This window comes from Microcaecilia unicolor, chromosome 6 (genome assembly GCF_901765095.1).
Source record: "Microcaecilia unicolor chromosome 6, aMicUni1.1, whole genome shotgun sequence".
NCBI classification, from domain to species: domain Eukaryota; kingdom Metazoa; phylum Chordata; class Amphibia; order Gymnophiona; family Siphonopidae; genus Microcaecilia; species Microcaecilia unicolor.
Genome location: NC_044036.1, coordinates 122,113,622 through 122,134,357, shown reverse-complemented (window position 1 = coordinate 122,134,357; position 20,736 = coordinate 122,113,622). Strand labels below are relative to the sequence as shown.

Below are 20,736 nucleotides of genomic sequence, written 5' to 3'. Positions count from 1 at the left end.
TCTGATCATTTAGTTTTTCTATTCGCTTTGGTCCCAGTGTCGTCTGTTTTATGCAGTGTCTTCTTTCCATTTGATATTTTTTCTCTCATCATGTCCACCATCCTTCTGTGTCCTTATGCGTCCTGTCTACCATCTGTAGCCCTGTCCTTATCCACTCCATCCGTGTGCATCTCCTTCCTTTGTCTTTCCTTCTCTCCATCCTTGCCCAACATTTCTCCTCTCTTCCCTGCCCTCCACTTCATCCATGTCCAGCATTTCTCCTCTCTTCCCTCCCCTCCATCCATGTGCATCTCCTTCTTGACTTCCCTCCCCTCCATCCATCCATATCCAACAACTCTCCACTCTCCCCTGCCCTCTCCTCCATCCACCCATATCCTGCAAATTTCCTCTCTTCCCTGCCCCCATTCATCCATCCATGTCCAGCAATTCTCCTCTTCTCTGCCTCCCCTCCATCCATCCATGTCCAGCAACTCTCCATTCTCCCCTGCCCTCTCCTCCATCCATCCATATGCAGCAAAGTTCCTCTCTCCCCTGCCCCCTCCATCCACCCATGTCCAGCAATTCTCCTCTCTCCCCTGCTCTCCCCTCCATCCATGTCCAGGAACTCTCCATTCTCCCCTGCCCTCTCCTCCATCCACCCATATCCAGCAAATTTCCTCTTTCCCCTGCCCCCATTCATCCATCCATGTTCAGCAATTCTTCTCTCTCCCCGGCCCTTCCCTCCATCCATCCATGTCCAGCAACTCTCCATTCTCCCCTGCCCTCTCCTCTATCCATCTCCAGCAATTCTCCTCTCTCCCCTGCCTTCCCCTTCTCTCCTGCCCAGTGATCTCTTCTCTCCCCCTGCCCTCCCCTCCATCCATCCATGTCTAGCAAATCTCCTCTCTCCCCTGCCTTCCCCTCTTCTCCAGTGATCTCTTCTCTCCCCCTGCCCTCCCCTCCTCTCCAGTGATCTCTTCTCTCCCCCTGCCCTCCCCTTCTCTCCATGTCCAGCGATCTCTCCTCCTCTCCATGTCCCGTGATCTGTTCTCTCCCCCTGCCCTGCCCTCCCATCCATGTCCAGCGATTCTCCCTGTCCTCCCTCAGCTCCCCGACAGCCCTCCTCTCCGTTCCTTCCTGCCCCCCCCCCCACGCGTTTAACCCTTTTACTCTCTGTGGCAGTGATGTCAGTGAAGAAGAAGAAGGCACTGCAGCTTCACCTCCAGCTTCTCCCTTCCCTCTTCATACAGTGGCCCGCCCTCGCAGAAACAGGAAATGCATCATCGCAGAAGGCGGGACACTGTGTGAAGAGGGAAGGGAGAAGCTGGAGCTGGAGGCGAACCCGCAGTGCCTTCTTCGTCACTGACATCGCTGCCACGGAAAGTAAAAGGGTTAAACACACGCATGCATGAGGGGGGGGGAGGAGGAGGAGGAGCAGGTTGGGGATCTGAGGGTGGGAGGGAAGGAGGGACCGTCAGAGAGCTGCCTGGCTGCAGCGCTGCGCCAGCCCTGGGTTTGTGGGGGCAGGGCAGCAGCCAGGGGAAAGTAACGGTTGGGCTGTGGAGGCTTAGCCTCCCCAAGCCTCTTATATGGGGCGCCTATGCACTTCTACTTCCTTGTCTGTTAACATTTGTGCACCAATGAAAGGGAGGAAAAACAAAATGGAGGAAAAAGCCCTTTCATTTTATTAACATGACAAATTGAGTCCACATTTAGTATGGGAAGCACACAGTGTTTCTTTGTGGAGAAATTCTTCTAACTGGAAGTGATCTAACAAAATTTATAACAGGCCTTTTTAAAATATGTGCAAAATGCTTCTCCCTGTTATAATGTATCCAACATGACCGCAGGTCTTTTCATTGGCATTTCAATGATAAGACCTTCCCATTGAAAGATAACTCATAGTAATTTATTTGAGCTCTTGGAAGATTTATTTTTCAGCGCGTGTAGAGCTATATCACATGCCTACCTTCATATACCACTTTCTTTATTTTATTTCTTGGAGTCCACGGTGAACGCTTGCTTGTAATTTTGCTGCCTGGAGGTGGTAAGGAAGGTGGGGGAGCAGGTAATGGTGATGGGTCTCCAAAAGGTTCTGTAATATTGTGAAACATACTATTTTAGTAACAATTCAATAGTGCAGTCTCATTACCTAAATTCATTCTCTCTTTCACTTATGTATTCTTGGGTCTCCTTTCTTAAGAAACTACACATTAACACAGAAGGCAATCATGACACAACCAAGGCGTGCAAGTGGCAGATGAAGTTCAATGTTGACAAGTGCAAAGTGATGCATGTGGGTAAGAGGAACCCGAATTATAGCTACGTCTTGCAAGGTTCCGCGTTAGGAGTTACGGATCAAGAAAGGGATCTGGGTGTCGTCGTCGATGATACGCTGAAACCTTCTGCTCAGTGTGCTGCTGCGGCTAGGAAAGCGAATAGAATGTTGGGTGTTATTAGGAAGGGTATGGAGTCCAGGTGTGTGGATGTTATAATGCCGTTGTATCGCTCCATGGTGCGACCGCACCTGGAGTATTGTGTTCAGTACTGGTCTCCGTATCTCAAAAAAGATATAGTAGAATTGGAAAAGGTACAGCGAAGGGCGACGAAAATGATAGTGGGGATGGGACGACTTTCCTATGAAGAGAGGCTGAGAAGGCTAGGGCTTTTCAGCTTGGAGAAGAGACGGCTGAGGGGAGATATGATAGAAGTGTATAAAATAATGAGTGGAATGGATCGGGTGGATGTGAAGCGACTGTTCACACTATCCAAAAATACTAGGACTAGAGGGCATGAGTTGAAGCTACAGTGTGGTAAATTTAAAACGAATCGGAGAAAATTTTTCTTCACCCAACGTGTAATTAGACTCTGGAATTCGTTGCCGGAGAACGTGGTACGGGCGGTTAGCTTGACGGAGTTTAAAAAGGGGTTAGATAGATTCCTAAAGGACAAGTCCATAGACCGCTATTAAATGGACTTGGAAAAATTCCGCATTTTTAGGTATAACTTGTTTGGAATGTTTTTACGTTTGGGGAGCGTGCCAGGTGCCCTTGACCTGGATTGGCCACTGTCGGTGACAGGATGCTGGGCTAGATGGACCTTTGGTCTTTCCCAGTATGGCACTACTTATGTACTTATGTACTTATGTATAACAAAAAGGTTCAGAGCACTGCACAAAGATGCTTTATGTGTCTGAAACAAAATAACGCTTATTACTGGTGTGAAAAATGTAAAACACAGATTTTAATTTAAAAGGGGCTGGCCCAGTGGCAATGCTGTGCACTGCCATACTGAGGGACTTAGTTTCAATTCCTGACTAAGGTCTATCACCCCCTGAGTCTGCCAAGGTTGGAATTCCTACCTCAGCAGTATTCAGAGCCCCTCAAGTGGGCGGAAGGGGGAGCAATTTCTGTCCTTGAGGGCCTTAACCCAGATGGGTTTTCAGGATTTCCCCATTGAATATGCATGACATCTATTTGCTTACAATGGAAGCAGGGCATATTCATTGGGGAAATCCTAAAAACCTGACTGGATTGTGACACTGAAGGACTGAGGTTGCCCACCCCAGCAATAATAGGTTTACCTACAAAGTATCCAAAAAAGTGGATAGCTCTGACATAGCTTTTTAATGACCTCTCACAACTCTCTAAAATTAGCTCCTAACCCACCCGTCTATAGAAGCATCTTACTCATATATTTGTCATTTCTCGGTAAGGCCACCTCTTGGATATTTACATAAATGATCTCTATTAACACGTATAGATAATATTTATACCTTCTGTGGTATCATCTTCATAAATCACTTTTTTCATTCTCTTATTTGGAGTCCATGGTAGAGGTTGCCTTTGAGGTTTGTTGCCATTAGCAGGTGACAGTGATGGTAATAGCTCTTCTTGGGGTTCTGGAATAAATCAAAATACTTAGATTTAATTAAAAGAAAATCAGCCTCAATTTTGTAATAATGTATAGATAATTATTGGCTTCAATGCTGCAGTGATGGTAAAAGTTTCTTTTGGGTTATGACCAACTTGCCATAAAGGGTTTTCAAAGTATTGTTTCCAGAGCCATCCCCAGCTGTGAAGAGCTTTATGCTATTATCTCTGACAAAAGATGTTGAAAATACAGCACCACTTAATTGAGGAATTGTTATTACTTTTTCCCTGATCATTGCTATGGTTCTTTAATACTGTATTACAGTATATAAACCATATTGAAATGAATGGTCTGCAGACTGAGTGTTAATGAGAGTTAATGACTGCATTGACAGTCAACCTTTCTCCTGCTTATTGAATATTTTACTCGATTGAAAAAAATAATTGTTTCCTGGAGATAAGTATTAGTGATGATGTTTGTATAGCTTTCTATTTTTATTATAGCATTATCTACACCCTGTGACAATGGCGGCGGGGGGCACTTTCCAGATGAGTGGCAGGCACTGTGTAATCATGAATTGAAAAGCATTACTTGAACCTGATAGAACGGTAATGGCCCTGATTGGCTAATAAAGAGTATGTTAACAACTCAGGTTGTCCCAGAAATCCATGTGAACCGCATTCCTACTCTGCCCTCCCCCTATGGACCAGATATAACTTTATCTGTGCCCATGCATATGGCCCTTAATAACTATACATTAGCTGTATAAGGATGTATCATGATCATATCTAGTATCATATATGAAGGTTTCTCATTGATTTGTTAGGCATGTGCAAATTATCACAAACTATCACATTAACTTATTTTTTTAAATTACATTTGTGCCCCGCGCTTTCCCACTCATAGCAGGCTCAATGCGGCTTACATATTATATATAGGTACTTATTTGTACCTGGGGCAATGGAGGGTTAAGTGACTTGCCCAGAGTCACAAGGAGCTGCCTGTGCCTGCAGTGGGAATCGAACCCAGTTCATAATACCTATAGACACTATACTTTTTGTTGTACTGTCTTCATATACCACTTTCTTCATTTTCTTTTTTCTAATTGGTAATTTTGTATTGCTTTGGATGCCTTCAGGAGATGATGGTAATGATGATGATGATGATGAAGTGTGGGGTGAGGGAAGAAGTAGAAAGTGTGTCTTGATAGGATTATGAAGTAAAATTATTCAGCTTTAAGCAGAGAATAAAAAGCAGTGGCAAGTCAATATTTAATTTTAATCAACAACTAGAATGTCAAATAGCTGAAAAATTGCCAGAGCAGTGTAGGTAGGAACAACTGAGCAGGTTGGTTGAATCAATTTGTTCTTACTTACCAACATGTTACTAACTGACTGACATCTGGTGAAATTCAATGGTGAACGGTCCCTCTCTTTGCCCCACTTCCGTCTTACCCTAGCACTTTTCCCCCACCTCCCTCTACCATGGCAGTAAGCAGTCTGGGATATTTATCACCATGGGATAAATTCTCAAAAAGTCATCAAAATTTAGGTGCCAGACTGATGCGTGCCAAGTGCCAGTTCTATGACAACAGTTGTATGTGCAACTGCCATTATAGAATACTTGCATAAGTCTGAATTTACATCCCAACTTTAGGTGCGAACACTTAAGGGCTTAAGGGCTGGTGTAAATGCTCACACCTAGCAGCAGGGGCATAGCCAGACTTCGGCGGGAGGGGGGTCCAGAGCCTGAGGTGAGGGGCACATTTTAGCCCCCCCTGGTGCAGCCAACCCCCCCCGCTACCACCACCACCACCACCAACTTTGACCCCCCCCCCCCGCCACCAACCTTCTCCCGCCGCTGTCGCCGTTGGCTACCTTTGCTGGCGGGGGACCCCAACCCCCGCCAGCCGAGGTCCTCTTCTTCCAGCGCAAGACTTCGTTCTGTTTCTGTGAGTCTGACGTCCTGCACATACAACGTGCAGGATGTCAGACTCACAGAAACAGAACGAAGCCTTGCAGATCAGCCAGCAACGTGGCAAGCGGACCTCGGCTGGCAGGGGTTGGGGTCCCCTGCCAGCAAAGGTAGCTGACGGCGGTGGCGGGGGAGGGTTGTCGGCGGGAGGGGGGTCGAGAGGGTTGTCGGCAGGGGGGTCCAGGCCCCCGTGGCCCCACGTAGCTACACCACTGCCTAGCAGTAAGCAATAAGATGAGTAAATGCTAATATTTTATAACCTGTGTGTATAACTGCTTGACATGCCCCAGATCTGCCCATACCTCTCCCAGGTCCATGTTCTCTTGAAGTTCCACACTCTGGAATTTGAGCCTGCAACTTATAGAATAGTGACTAAGGCATGTATGCAACTGCTGATTTGGTACCAATTAACACCAATTATAGCTTATTATTGCTCATTAACATCAATTGTCAGCTCATTATTAAATTAAGTTGCACACAACTGACAATGAGGGGCATTTTCAATATGACGTCTAAATCCAACTTTGGACATTATGATGAAAATGCCCAAAAATCAAGTAGTGAAAATGATCATTTTCAAACCAGAAAAACATCAATCTTTTTTCTTTGAAAATAGCCATTTCCTAGATGTTGTTATGCTTAGCACGCCTACCTTTTTGGACCATTTTCCAAAAAAAAAACCAAACAAGCGAAAAATGCACAAAATCAAGCCAGGCCACACAGGCATCTCAGCAGAACAGTGAGGCACCCTAGGGAGCACTGCAGTGAACTTCAATAAAAGATCCCAGGTTCACATCTCACCGTTACCCCTTTATATTGTATGGGGAGCCCTTCAAAACCCACAAAAAACCTACTGTACCCAATTATACACCACTACAATAGCCCTTATGGCTGCAAGTGCCACATGTATGTGGATACAGTAGGTTTGGGGGGGGGGGTTGGGGGGAGGAGGCTGACACTTTCCACAACAAGTGTAATAGAGTGGATTATGGACCCGGGTCACCTTCTCTACAGTGCACTGCACTAGACTACTCCAGGAACCTGCTTGCTGCTCTAATAGGACTGGCCATAACATCTGAAGCTGTCATTGAGGCTAGTATGCTCCTCTGCCGCGTACCACCCATTTCTGATGCAACTTCCTGTTTCAGTGGAATGAGGCAGAGGAACAGCACCAGGGCAGTCACAGGCAGCATATCAGAATCGTTGCCGTGAAGATGATCCCCTGTCAATAAAAACATGATGTAATCTGGACAGGGAAGATGAGGGGAAGAGAGGGAGACCTTGGAGAAGGGAAAGAGATGGAGGACTGTGGGGGCCCCCTTGTGTTGTGGGGCCCAGGGCAGCTGCCCTGTTTGCCTCCCCCACTATCACCAGCCCTGTTTATATATGTACAGTACTTGATTGACTACTCTACCATAGCAAAATGATTTACAATTTTAAAAAATCATAAATGAAACAAAAAAAACCAAACAAGACATACACTTAACACAGCCCCTAAAGAGGACAAAATCTAACACCTGTGCTATTCCCTATATTCTTGCTATTTCATACGGTGAAGAGACAGGCATAAAAGGTAAGCAAATTTGCAAATAATTAGCCTCCAATGTCTCCCCTAATTCTATCAACTAACTATTCATACTGAGTCATGTTATATCAATTTTTGTAAGGCTGATAAAGTTGGGCTTTTTACTCAAACCTTTCCAAAATGGTACAGGGAGAGATTATGTTTGAGTGCATTGGATTTCAGTAGCCTAAAGAGAACCAGGGGAACTGAGTTTGATTTCCACTGTGCTTCCCTGCTACCCTGAACAAGTTACTAAACCCTCCATTGCCTCAATTACAAAACTTAGATTGTGAGCTCACTAGGGACAAAGGGAAGTAATTGTATGGATGTAATATGTAAACTGCTTTGGTTGTACTACAGAAAGGTGGCATATCACGAATCTAATAATAAATAAAATAAACTGTAATAAATAGACATAGAATATAATAAGGTGAGAGGAATGGATCAATGGGTTAGAGTATGAAATTAACTTGATTTAGAAGTTGAGGGTGGCTGATAGGAGAGGGGATAGCAGGTGGAGTTATATACTCTTTGTGGAGGATTGAGATTTTATCATCACTGTGTGGGTGATGTGTTGGAGGGTGAGAGGAGTGGCAGGGGTTAGAAGTGGTTGAGATTGCTGATGGGTGGAAGGGATGTGATTTGAGGTTATGCAATTTGTTTTGGCAATTTTAAATATTATATATTGCAACTGCTGTATGGAATTGTGTTAGACAGCAGATATCAAATGAATCAATCAATATTGAAGATAGGAACTATAGGACATAGCCTTGAATAAGTCTTAGAAAAACTGATAGTAGAAATACACTGTTTAGAGCACAAGCACCTTATTGGGGGTAACTCTAACTGCCCATTATGCACATAAATGCTTAGAATAATCTCATATACATTTGTTTGTGTGTACATAAATGTATGAATGCCAAAAATCTGCCTAAGTTCTATTTTACAAGTAAGTGCATACATTGGCGAAGACTTGGCAGAGTGTGGGAAGGATCCCCTTGTGCATAATTTTATAGAGTAGTATAAGTTATATGTTTCTCTGTCATTTGGGTGCAGAAGCAACTATTCCAGCTGTATGGCTGGTGTCAGTGCTTGCACCTAAATTATACACTAGCATTCTTTAAAAGAATGAAGTACCACAGAGAACTGCCCATGTTTTGTTTAACTATGTGAGATAATCTACAGAGTGGCCACTAGAAGTACCAGTTCAAGAATTATGGCAAAAGATCTGCTTAGAGATCCTGATGCGTACCTCTTGTAAAGGCATCATATTGATTGTATGCAATGCACTATACGATATACCAGTGCTTCTCAACCCTCTCCTAGAGGCACATCTAGGCAATCAGGTTTTCAGGATTACCATGATGAATCTGCATGAGAATTTGCATATTGCAGAAACCCCTGTTTTAGGTTAATGCTTTGATGCCATTTTTCTGCCCTCCGCAGATGCTGATAAGGAGAGAGCTGGACTCGATGATGGTTTTTGTTTAGCTCCTGAGTAAGTTAAATTATTGTGCTTTGATTCTATTGTTCGGAATGAGAGACACATAACATTGTAAATTATTTTACCTTGAGTTACGTCTTCTGGCCTTATTTTATTTCTTTCAATATTTCTTGGGGTTTTCGGTGGAGTTTTTCTTGCAGATATTCTTCTCCGGACAGATGGTGATGTGGTTGTTGAAAAAGGAAACACATATGTTCGGTTCTCCAGAGGTGCTGGATTGAAATAAATTGGTTCAGATTCTGCATTTAAAAGGTTACCTTGTATACAAGTCTTTAACAAATGAGGGGTAAATGAAAAGTAACTGAGAAAAGCAATAATGTAGTAATGACCAATTTCTGGGACCATGTGATGTAGGTAGTTAGTGGTGTTATCAAAGGCTGCACCAAATATAAGTTTAGAGTCCTCAAAATACATTCAGACAAATGTAAATAAAATGGTATCCAGCTGCTTTGCAATAAAAGAAACATAGGATCTGAGTGAAAAGCACAGTGAACTGTGTAGTGGTAATAGTCTAGAGACTATTGTCCATTGCCCTCTGGCTTACACTATGTAAACAGGTCAGCTGACCCATCTGCAGGCCAAAATGAAACCAGCCCCTGCATTTTTAAGAATTGGGATGTGTCTACTTTGGGAAATGTACATCTTTTCCTTTTTTTGTTTTTTGTAGTGTACAGGAGAAAATGCATTTTTGTTTCTGTTTTACAAGTACTGCAGTGTTAATTGAGTCTGGCTTTCTTGGGAGGGGGGTGGTGGTGGGGAACGGAGGTCAATTTTTGTCTGCATGTGTTTTGTGGTTCCCTATTCTGTATCAGGTGAGGGTCTGTCCATGTTCTGCACATGTGACTGAGGTGAAGGATTCTGCTAGTATGTAGTGTCTGTGTAGGAACGTGTCACAGTCCAGCTTGTCCTAGTTTCCCAGTAGCAGGTATATTGGTGCTCTAGGACCCAGTGTAATATTTATACCTCTGTCTTTTCATAAGTGGGTTAGGGCTGTCATGGTTTGGTAAGTTTGCTGCCTGGCCTGCTTTCCCATTTCCCCATGCACATGCTCGTTTTTAGTGAAATTGAGCATGTGTGAGCTTCGTGCATGCTCAATCTCACTAAAAACAAGCATGGCGGTGGGGCGGGAAAGCAGGGCAGAAAACGTGGCAGCGAATATTGCCCCAGGAAAGCTTCTGTTGGTGGGGTTCTGCGAGCCCAGGTATGTAGGGTTATGATTGGGGTCGAGAGTGGTGAGGAGGCGGGGCAAAATGTGCCCCCCTACACTTCGTGCTCATGCCTCCTCCCAAATCGAGATCTAGCTACATCTCTGCTATGAGTGCTGTGACACACTCCCCCAACCCTCCTCCAGAAATTGGAAGAAATAGTGCATAAATAAATAAAATAACTGTTCTATCCATGTTGTTTAAAATGTGTATCTGATCATCAGCAAATTTAGGGTCCCTTTTACTAAAGCTTAGCATGCGCTAACGGATATTAACTCACCCTAAATGCTGTGCATTCTATTTCATGCTTCTCATGGCACTTAGCACATGCTAATGTCCGTTAGTATGCGCTAAGCTTTAGTAAAAGCGTCCCTTAATCAGTGAATTTGATTTTAAATGTTATATTTACACCGAGGATATTCAGGTACAGATTCTTTGGAGAAAGACTGTCCGGCCAAGATCACAGAATGTGATGTGTATGAGAAAACTATGAATGCAGCAAAACTGGAGGTTTTGTGACTATACAAACTGCTTACGGGTGATATGAGCCCATATTTGTCCTGCCATCATTAAACTCACAAGTGCTTTCTCGTATTCTGTGCCTCTGGGGCATAATCTTTGCAAAAACAAGACTCATGTTTTATTATGATAAAAACTATTTTAAAGCAGAATTTATCTTTGTTTCATAAAACAAGGAGAGCAAGGTATGCTATCATGAAAAAACCCCACTTTTATAACTGCATACACCTGAAGGTGTGATTTGGTGGACCAACCTATTTTCTAATGCAGGCCTTGTGGGTCTACTAAGAGCATGCAGACTCACAAAAGATCTTTCAAAGGAGGCAACAGCAGCAGGGACTACTGCAAACATGAATCATTTACCTTCACAGTGGACATGATAATCTGGGCAACAGTGACCAAAGGTCATGCAGTTCGGGTCACAGTCGCATTCTCTTCCTCTTTTAAAATCTTCGTGGCAGCGCCCTTTACAGGAACTCTCTACATGGGGGAAATCCAGAGAAGTATGTTGTGATGAGCTTACCATATTAAAAATTTTTTTTTTTTTTTTTTTTGGGGGGGGGGGGGGAGGGGGAGAAGTAGCCTAGTGGTCAATGCAGTGCACTGTACAGAAGGGGATCCAGGCCCATAATCCACTGTCACACTTGTGGTGGAAAGTGTGAGCCCTCCAAAAACCTACTATACCCACTTATAGTTGACACTTGCAGTCACAATGGCTACTGTAGTGGTGTACAGTTGGGTACAGTAGGTTTTGGGTGGGTTTTGGAGGGCTCACCATACAATATAAAGGGGTAACTGTGAGATGTGTACCTGGGACCTTTTATGTGAAGTCCACTGCAGTGCCCCCCAGGGTGCCCCACTGCTCTGCTGGGATGTATGTGTGGCCAGAATGCTTGCCACTAAGAATGCTGGCCTCCTCCCCCCCACCCCCCCCCCCAATAAATTCCAATGGCTCTTTTTGTTTGTATTTGTTTTGGACATTTTTTTCAATAATGTTCACAAGAGAAAAATACACTCTGCACAAAATGTCTAGAAAATGGCCATTTTTGAAACAAAAAGATAAGACATTTTTCTGGTTTGAAAATCGCTATTGTCACCACTTGATTTTTGGATTTTTTCAGCAAAGTATCCCAAATCAGACTTAGGCGTCATATTGAAAATGCCCCTCTCGATATACCATCACTCAGACCATGTCCATCAAAATAGTTAACAATTGTTGGACCAGTCCAAAAATCTCCCATATAGCCTAATCAAAATAAAATAAAATAAGAACAGAACATGTAGAGAGAAAAAAAAACAATCTTTTAGCACTAAAGGATATGGCGGTTAAGTCCATTAGCTTACTAGCCTAAAAAGCCACTGAAAAATAATGCCATAAGCTCTGTTTTGTAACCTCCATCCCTCCTCCCTCCCCCTTTCCCCCTTTTTTATTTTCTTTTTCTCTCTTTCCTTCTCTTTACTCTTTTCATTATTCTCTCAATTTGGACTTGGTTGTTGTCTCTTGTATGGGAGCTCATGTTTTGACATGTTTGTAAATGAGCACTTAGGACCATATTGTGAGCTCCTGTTTATTCTGAAAATTAATAAAGAAATTATAAGTAATGAAAAATAATGTTTTTAAATTCTGCTTGAATTTTTGGAGATTGTCTCCAATCGAAGATTGGCTAGAAGAGAGTTCCATAAAGCTGAGGCCAAATAAAAGGGTCCTTTTATTACGGAGTGCCGAAAAATGGCCTGCACTGTTGTAGATGTGTGTATTGGACACACGCAGGTCCATTTTTCAGTGCACCTGCAAAACAGGCCCTTTTTTTTGACCGAAAATGGACGTGCGGCAAAATTAAAATTAGCACGTGCCCATTTTGAGCCTGAGACTTTACCCCCACCCATTGACTTAGTGGTAAGGTCTCATGGGTTAACCGGGCAGTAATCGTCAGCATGTGGATATTTTCTGGCACGCGTACTGGACGTGTGTAAAATATGAAATTACTGACTGGGCCATGCAGTAGCTGGGTGGTAGTTCCAAATTGGCACACGTTTGACACACGTAGGCGCCTACATGGCTTAGTAAAAGGGCCCCAAAAAGATGCAGACTCACACATAGAATCCAATCTTGCTCTGGATAATGATGGTACAGCAAAACGGTTTTGATTTTGAGATCCGCTTCAATCCGGGTTTTGCCCTCTACACTCGGCAGAAACGGCATTCACTAAAGTCTGTAATGACCTGTTCCTTGCCAAATCCAAAGGTCACTACTCCATCCTCATCCTCCTCGACCTATCTGCCACTTTTGACACTGTCAGTCATAACTTACTTCTTGCTACACTATCCTCATTTGGGTTCCAGGGCTCTGTCCTCTCCTGGTTCTCCTCTTATCTCTCCCACCGTACCTTCAGAGTACATTCTCATGGATCTTCCTCCACCCCCATCCCGCTCTCTGTTGGAGTTCCTCAGGGATCTGTCCTTGGACCCCTTCTTTTTTCAATCTACATCTCTTCCCTGGGCTCGCTGATCTCATCTCATGGTTTCCAATATCATCTTTATGCTGACAACACCCAGCTTTATCTCTCCACACCAGACATCACGCGGAACCCAGGCCAAAGTATCGGCCTGCTTATCCGACAGTGCTGCATGGATGTCCAACCGCCACCTGAAACTGAACATGGCCAAGTCCGAACTTCTTGTTTTCCCACCCACTTCTCCTCTCCCTCCACTCTCTATCTCGGGTGATAACACCCTCATCGTCCCCGTCTCATCTGCCCGCAACCTTGGTGTCATCTTCGACTCCTCCCTCTCCTTCTCTGCCCATATCCAGCAGACAGCCAAGACCTGTCGCTTCTTTCTCTATAACATCAGCAAAATTCGCCCTTTCCTCTCTGAGCACACCACCCGAACTCTCATCCACGCTCTACCTCTCGCCTTGACTACTGCAACCTACTCCTCACTGGCCTCCCACTTAACCATCTATCCCCCCCCTTCAATCTGTTCAGTACTCTGCTGCGCGTCTTATCTTCCGCCTAGACCGATATGCTCATATCACCCCTCTCCTCAAGTCACTTCACTGGCTTCCGATCAGGTACCGCATACAGTTCAAGCTTCTCCTACTAACCTACAAATGCACTCAATCTGCAGCCCCTCCTTACCTCTCTACCCTCATATCCCCTTACGCTCCTACCCGTAACCTCCGCTCACAGGACAAATCCCTCTTCTCAGTACCCTTCTCCACCACAGCCAACTCCAGACTCCGCCCTTTCTGCCTCGCCTCACCCTATGCTTGGAATAAACTCCCTGAGCCCATACGCCAAGCCCCCTCCCTACCCATCTTCAAATCCTTGCTCAAAGCCCACCTCTTCAATGTCGCTTTCGGCACCTAACCATTGTACCTCTATCCAGGAAATCTAGACTGCCTCAGTCTTGATTGACTGCACTTTTTGTCCTTTAGATTGTAAGCTCCTTTGAGCAGGGACTGTCCTTCTTTGTTAATTGTACAGCGCTGTGCAACCCTGGAATGTTAAATAGTAGCCCTTTTGCTAAGCTGCGTAGGTGCCTACATGCGTCAAACATACCTCAATTTGGAATTACCGCCCAGCTCCCGCGAGGCCCGGGCGGTAATTTCATTTTTTACACACGATGGCAAATAATCTTTATTTTCTGGTGCACGGCGCTAACTGTTTGGTAAAAGGCATTTTATGCACGTAGACCATTACCACCCGGTTAACGCGTGATACCTTACTGCTAAGTCAATGGCTGGCAGTAAGGTCTCAGACCCAAAATGGACATGTGCCAATTTTCATTTTGACACACGTCCATTTTTGGCCAAAATTTAAAAAAAAGGAATTTTTTACAGGTGTGCTGAAAAATGGATCTGTGTGCATCCAAAACAAGTGTTTACACTAGCGCAGGCCATTTTTCAGTGCACCTTAGTAAAAGGACCCCTTAATGTGCCCTTGCATGGGTCATTCCTATGCGCTAGCGCCATTTTTACTGGCGTTATGCAGACAGTAAGGTGTCACAAGCTAAGAACATGCTAATTGGTTAGCGCATGGCAATGTAACTGCACTAACCGATTACTGCAGAAAACACCCACTCTCTGCTCCCCCAGACACCCCCTGTACCAAAAACTAAATTTGATTTTTTAGCATGTGGATAGCGCCCACACATGGCAAAATTACTGTGGGACGCCCTGTTTTTCGCAGCCTTTCAATGAGTTTAGCAGCACTACTCTGAGTGCTTTCCATATCTCGCCCAAACATTTTTAAATTTCATCACAGTGTTGGATTCTACCACCTCCACTGGTAAGCTACCACAGGCCTTGTCACCTTCCTTTTTGATTCTTACAAGAGGGGAGTTATGATAGAGACCTTTAAATACCTCCATGGCATAGATGCACAGAAGGCAAGTCTGTTTCTATTGAAAGGAAATGAGGGAGCATAGGATGAAGGTGAAAGGGGATAGACTCAGGAGTAATCTGCAGAAGTATTTCTTTTCAGAAAGGATGGTGGATGCATAGAGAGCTTTATCTGAATTCAGTGGAGTTGAGTTGGTGGAGGTGAGAGTGGAGGAGTGGCCTAGTGGTTAGAGCGGTGGACTTTGGTCCTGGGGAACTGGGTTCGATTCCCACTGCAGGCACACACAGCTCTTTGTGACTCTGGGCAAGTCACTTAACTCTCCATTAACCCAGGTACAAATAAGTACCTGTATATAATACATAAGCCACATTGAGCTTGCCATGAGTGGGGAAAGCATGGCATACAAATGTAATATAAAAAAATAAAACTTTATCTGAATTTAAGGAAGTATGAGACAAGTTCAGAGGAACACACAAACTTCTTCTATGTCATATCACTAAGGGCCCCTTTTACTAAGCCGCGTAGGTGCCTTCGCGCGCCCAATGCACACCAAATTGGAGTTACCACCCAGTTACCTTGTGGGCATTGTGGTAATTTCAATTTTGGTGTGCGTCTGCTACGCACGTCTGCATAATATTTTTTATTTTCTGGTGCGCATAGCAGACGCATGCCAAGTGGTATCTAATGCACATAGGTCATTACCGCCCAAATTCTTTACTGCTAGGTGTATGGCTGGCGATAAGGTCTCAGACCCAAAATGGATGCGCAGCAATTTTGATTTTGCTGTACGTCCATTTTTGGGGGAAAAACAAGAGGCCTTTTTTACAGGTGCGCTGAAAAATGATTCTGTGCGCACTCAAAACCCGTGCCTACACTACCGCAAGCCATTTTTCAGCGTGCCTTTGTAAAAGGACCCCTAAGCTTTGTAATAATAAAGTATTGTAATAGATTTGTAGATAGCGTGCATTATAAATTGTTTTAAAATACATTTATTTCACAGATATCACAATCCAAAACATATTATTTTTAGACAAAATCTGTGGCTTCTTAAGAACTACATTAGGGCTATATCGTTTAAATACAGTGATTGTAAAACACCCATCTTCCTTAGCTCACAATGCATTGATCTGATGAAAAGAGCATAGCTCTTTTAAGCTAGTTATAAATGTATTGAGTTCAGTAAAATGGTATCGCCTGCAACTCATCTGTTGGCCTTTTTTTTCTATACAACTTTCGATAATGTGTGAAAGTCCTTTACAATTTGTTAAGTCTTTACAAGGCATAAAGATACATCCCCTTAATTATTTTATCCATTTTTCACATAGTACCTTATATCAAAACCTAACAGGATGATCTGTGGCCAGTGAATTTTATATCTTACTAGTAATATTCACTTAATATTTTCAGAATATATGGTTAGTGCAGTGGCCTGAGAACCAGGGGAACAGGGCTGAATTCCCACTGCATCTCCTTGCGACCCTGGGTAAGTCACTTAACCCTCCATTGCTCTAGGTACAAAAAATAAGTAGCTTTATGTAATATGTAAACCACTTTGATTGCAACCACAGAAAGGTGGTATATCAAATCCCATCCCTTTCCCTTCCCCTCCCTACAATATATAACTGTAGTAAAATATCACACTCCTAGATACTTTAATTGCAATCAATGACTCTTTTTTTATTTCCCTACATTTATCACTCACACTTGGTGACATTAGATAGAAGATGGAGAAGATGTCAACACCTTAATACTGAAAGCGGCTGAGTGAGATCTTTTCATTTAAAATGTGATTTTACTTGCCAAGATCTGCACATAAATTTTACACAGATTAAGAAAGGGGGCATTGGCATGGCCATGGGAGGGGCATGGGTGGATTGGGGGCATTCCTGGAATTTACACACCGTTTTAAGGAATAAGGGAGATCTGTACATAATTTAGATGCAAGAATTTGCCTAAAATTGGGCACAGATCCCGACGCCCAATGCTATTCTATAAATGGTGCCCAACTTTAAGCACCGATTATAGTATAGTGTTTAGTACAACAGTTTATCAGTACCGATTTTTCCGCACCATATACAGAATTTTGACCATAATGTTTATACGATTTCAATGTTCTTTCTAAAATTCCCTGTAGAATTTCACATTGACAAGAAAGACTTAAATGCGAGACTGTACCTGAGGTACAGGCTTTCCTGTAGTCATGGCAGCACTCCATGAAGTAAAGGCAGTTGTAATCACAATGGCAGTTATCCCCTCTAAAGTACGCTTCACCACATCTTCCCTGACATCGAGAGGGATCTGGAATTATCAAATAGTAAACAGCCAATTAATTTTATACCAAAGGGCATAGACTGCATAATATATGGACTATTAATTACATCACAAATTCCCACTGTTCCCAAGCTAGTTTGCTATCCCTCAATGTAAAATTCCACCACTTTATCAAGATCATCATTTAAATTTGTATGTCGGGTTCATGTCTCCATCATTTGGAACTGGAAGAACTTAGGGCATTGGCTTCCAAACCTTTCTTTGGGGGACCCTCAGCCACTTACATTTTCAGGATGTTCACAATGACTATGCACGACATAGGTTTCTATGCACAAACTTGATTCCATGCAAATCTTTGCTATTTGTATTCATTATGGATATTCTGGAAAGCAGACAGGCCCAGTTTCTCCCCTCCCCCCCAAACTAAGGTAATATTGCAAAGGACATGCTATGGGAAATAATGAAGGTGATTAACCCAAAATCAAAATCCAAACAGAGCAGCATTAAGAAGGATCATTCATGGATGAGACTCTTTTTCCTTTCTTCGGATAGAAAGGACACCTAAGTAGCTGGGTTTAGCTCTAGATCTGGAGAGATGCATTATAGGGTATGAAAATGATGGAGCTTCTGGTTTTTCTCTTCAGGCAATTGGAACATCTGATTTTGGACACATGCTTTAAAAGAAGAGTAGGAGAGGCATGATGACAGCGATGAAGGCAAGATGTACTCAGATAGAATGGAGATGGTTGAATGGAAGGAAGAAAATGTTTAAGGTGAGTAGAAGGGAGAAGACAAAAGAAATGGTGAGATGATGAAAGCAGAAGGTGGGCAATGTGTTCCTGCAGTATACAGTGGTTTCAGATGAAAAAAGAGATTGGGGAGGGACAGTACCAAGAAGAGAAAGTGTACCAAACCCCAGCCTTGACTAACCTCTAGAATCCGCTACCTATGTTCCTGTGCCAACTCTGCTGAATGCCTTTGGCTGAAATCTCGTGTTCATGCTGACTTCATACATTTCAAATTCTTGTTGACCTCCTTCCAGTCTGGCTCTTTCACTTGCCAAACAGGACTACTATAGCCAGTTGACAAATTCTCTTGACTCAAACCCTCGACATCTCTTTGCCACACTGAACTCTCTCCTCAAAGTGCCTTCACCTGCAACTCCCCCTTCACTTTCTCCCCAGACTCTGGCTGAGTACTTTCATGATAAGGTTCACAAGATTAAACTTGAATTCTCAACCAGGTCACCTCCACCTCCCCTTCCCTTAGTCCATTCTCTCAACCCTCCTTCAACCCCTGCCTCCTTTTCTTTCTTTTCTGAAATCACTGAAGAGGAAACTGCACATTTTCTTTCCTCCTCGAAACGAACTACTTGTTCCTCTGATTCTATTCCTACTCATCTACATAGCACTATCTCTCCTACTGTCATCCCTTTTATCTATCATATCCTCAATCTTTCACTTTCCACTGCGACTGTTCCTGATGCCTTCAAACATGCTGTAGTCACACCACTCCTTAAAACACCTTCATTGGACCCTACCTGTCCTTCCAATTATCACCCCATCAACCTCCTACCTTTCCTGTCCAAGATACGTGAACTTGCTGTTCACCGCCGTTGTCTTGACTTTCTTTCATTTTAAGCTATTCTTGATCCACTTTGGCTTTCACCCTCTTCATTCGGCTGAAACAGTACTTGCTAAAGTCTCCAATGACCTGTTCCTGGCCAGATCCAAAGGTCTCTATTTTATCCTCATCCTTTTTGATCTATTTGCTGCTTTTGACACTGTTGCTCACCACCTACTTCTTGGATTTCAAGGCTCTGTTTTTCTTCTTATCTCTCCCATTGTACTTTTAGTGTATACTCTGGTGGATCCTCCTCCACTTCTATCCCATTATCAGTTGGTGTACCTCTTCTTTTCTCCATCTATACTTCTTCCATTGGTACTCTGATCTCATCCCATGGTTTTCAGTATCACCTTTATGCTGATGACTCCAAGATCCAGGGGCGTATCTGCGTGGGGCCACAGGGGCCTGGGCCCCCGCAGATTTCGCCCTGGACCCCCATACCACAGACCCTCTCCACCTCCCCCGCCTGCCACCAACCCGTCACCGATCTTTGCTGGCGGGGGACCCCAAGCCCCCGCCAGCCGAAGTCCTCTCTTCCGTGCAGGATGCAAGTTTCAACGCTTCCTGTTCTTCTGAGTCTGACGTCCTGCACGTACAACGTGCAGAACGTCAGACTCAGAATTTGGAATTCAGTCTGACGTCCTGCGCGTTGTACGTGCAGGACGTCAGACTCAGAAGAACAGGAAGCATTGAAACTTGCAGTGGCGCAGCCTGCATGGAAGAGAGGACCTCGGCTGGCGGGGGGTTGGGGTCCCCCGCCAGCAAAGGTAAGTGACAGCAGCGGGGGAGGGTGTCATTGGAGGCGAGGGGGGGGGTCCGGAAATGGCGGGGGGGATCGGTGGCGCCGGGGGGGGGGGGCTAAAATGTGCTCCCTCCCTCTGGATCTGGCCCCCCCTACCGCCCGAGTCCAGATACGCCCCTGCCCAGATCTATCTCTCCACACCAGAAATTTCAACAGGAATCCAGGCCAAAGTATCAGCCTGCTGTCTGACATTGCTGCCTGGATTTCTCACTGTCTGAAACTAAACATGACCAAGACTGAACTTCTAATCTTTACCGCTATACCAACCTCTCCTCTTCCCCTATTCTCTATCTCTGTGGATAACTTTCTTATCCTCCCTGTCTCATCAGCTCATAACCTTGGGTCATCTTCGACTCCTTTCTCTCCTTCTCTGCACATATTCAACAGACTGCTAAAACCTGTCATTTCTTTCTCTATAATGTCACCAAAATTTGTCCTTTCCTTTCTGAGCACACTACCAGAACCCTTATACACACTCTTATCACCTCTCGCTTAGACTATTGCAACTTGCTTCTCACAGGTCTACCACTAAGTCATCGCTCTCCCCTTCAATCTGTTCAAAATTCTGCTACATGACTTATATTCTACCAGTGTCACTATGCTCATATTAGCCTTCTCCTCAGGTCACTTCATTGGCTCCCTATCCATTTCCACATACAGTTCAAACTCCTCTTATTGACTTACAAACGCATTCACTCTGCAGCTCCTCAGTACCTCTCCACTCTTCTCCCCAGGGAACTCCATTCACTGGGTAAATCTCTCTTATCTGCACCCTTCTCCTCCACTGCTAACTCCATTCCTTTTATCTTGCTTCACCATACACCTGGAATAGACTTCCTGAACCAGTACGTCGTTCCATCTTTGGCCGTCTTCAAATCTAGGCTAAAAGTCCACCTTTTTGATGCTGCTTTTAACTCCTAACCCTTACTCACTTGTTCAGTACCCATGTTTTATATTCACCCACCTTAATAATTTCCTTATCCCTTATTTGTCTTGTTTGTCCTAATTAGACTGTAAGCTCTGTCGAGTAGAGACTGTCTCTTCATGTTCAAGTGTACAGCGCTGCTTACATC

The 20,736-nt window shown here is 44.0% G+C and overlaps 1 protein-coding gene across 1 annotated transcript in view; it reads right to left on the bottom strand.

Annotated features, from left to right (window-relative positions):
• The window catches only part of PRG4 (proteoglycan 4), an 87,676-nt gene that overhangs the window by 50,460 nt on the left and 16,480 nt on the right, over positions 1-20,736 (bottom strand). Inside the window, exons 2-6 of the mRNA XM_030206755.1 lie at positions 17,140-17,262; positions 14,920-15,022; positions 10,982-11,098; positions 3,755-3,880; positions 1,949-2,074 (exon numbers count right to left, since the gene is read on the bottom strand). Coding sequence (XP_030062615.1) covers positions 1,949-2,074; positions 3,755-3,880; positions 10,982-11,098; positions 14,920-15,022; positions 17,140-17,262 — 595 coding nt within the window. The remainder of the gene's footprint in view (positions 1-1,948; positions 2,075-3,754; positions 3,881-10,981; positions 11,099-14,919; positions 15,023-17,139; positions 17,263-20,736) is intronic.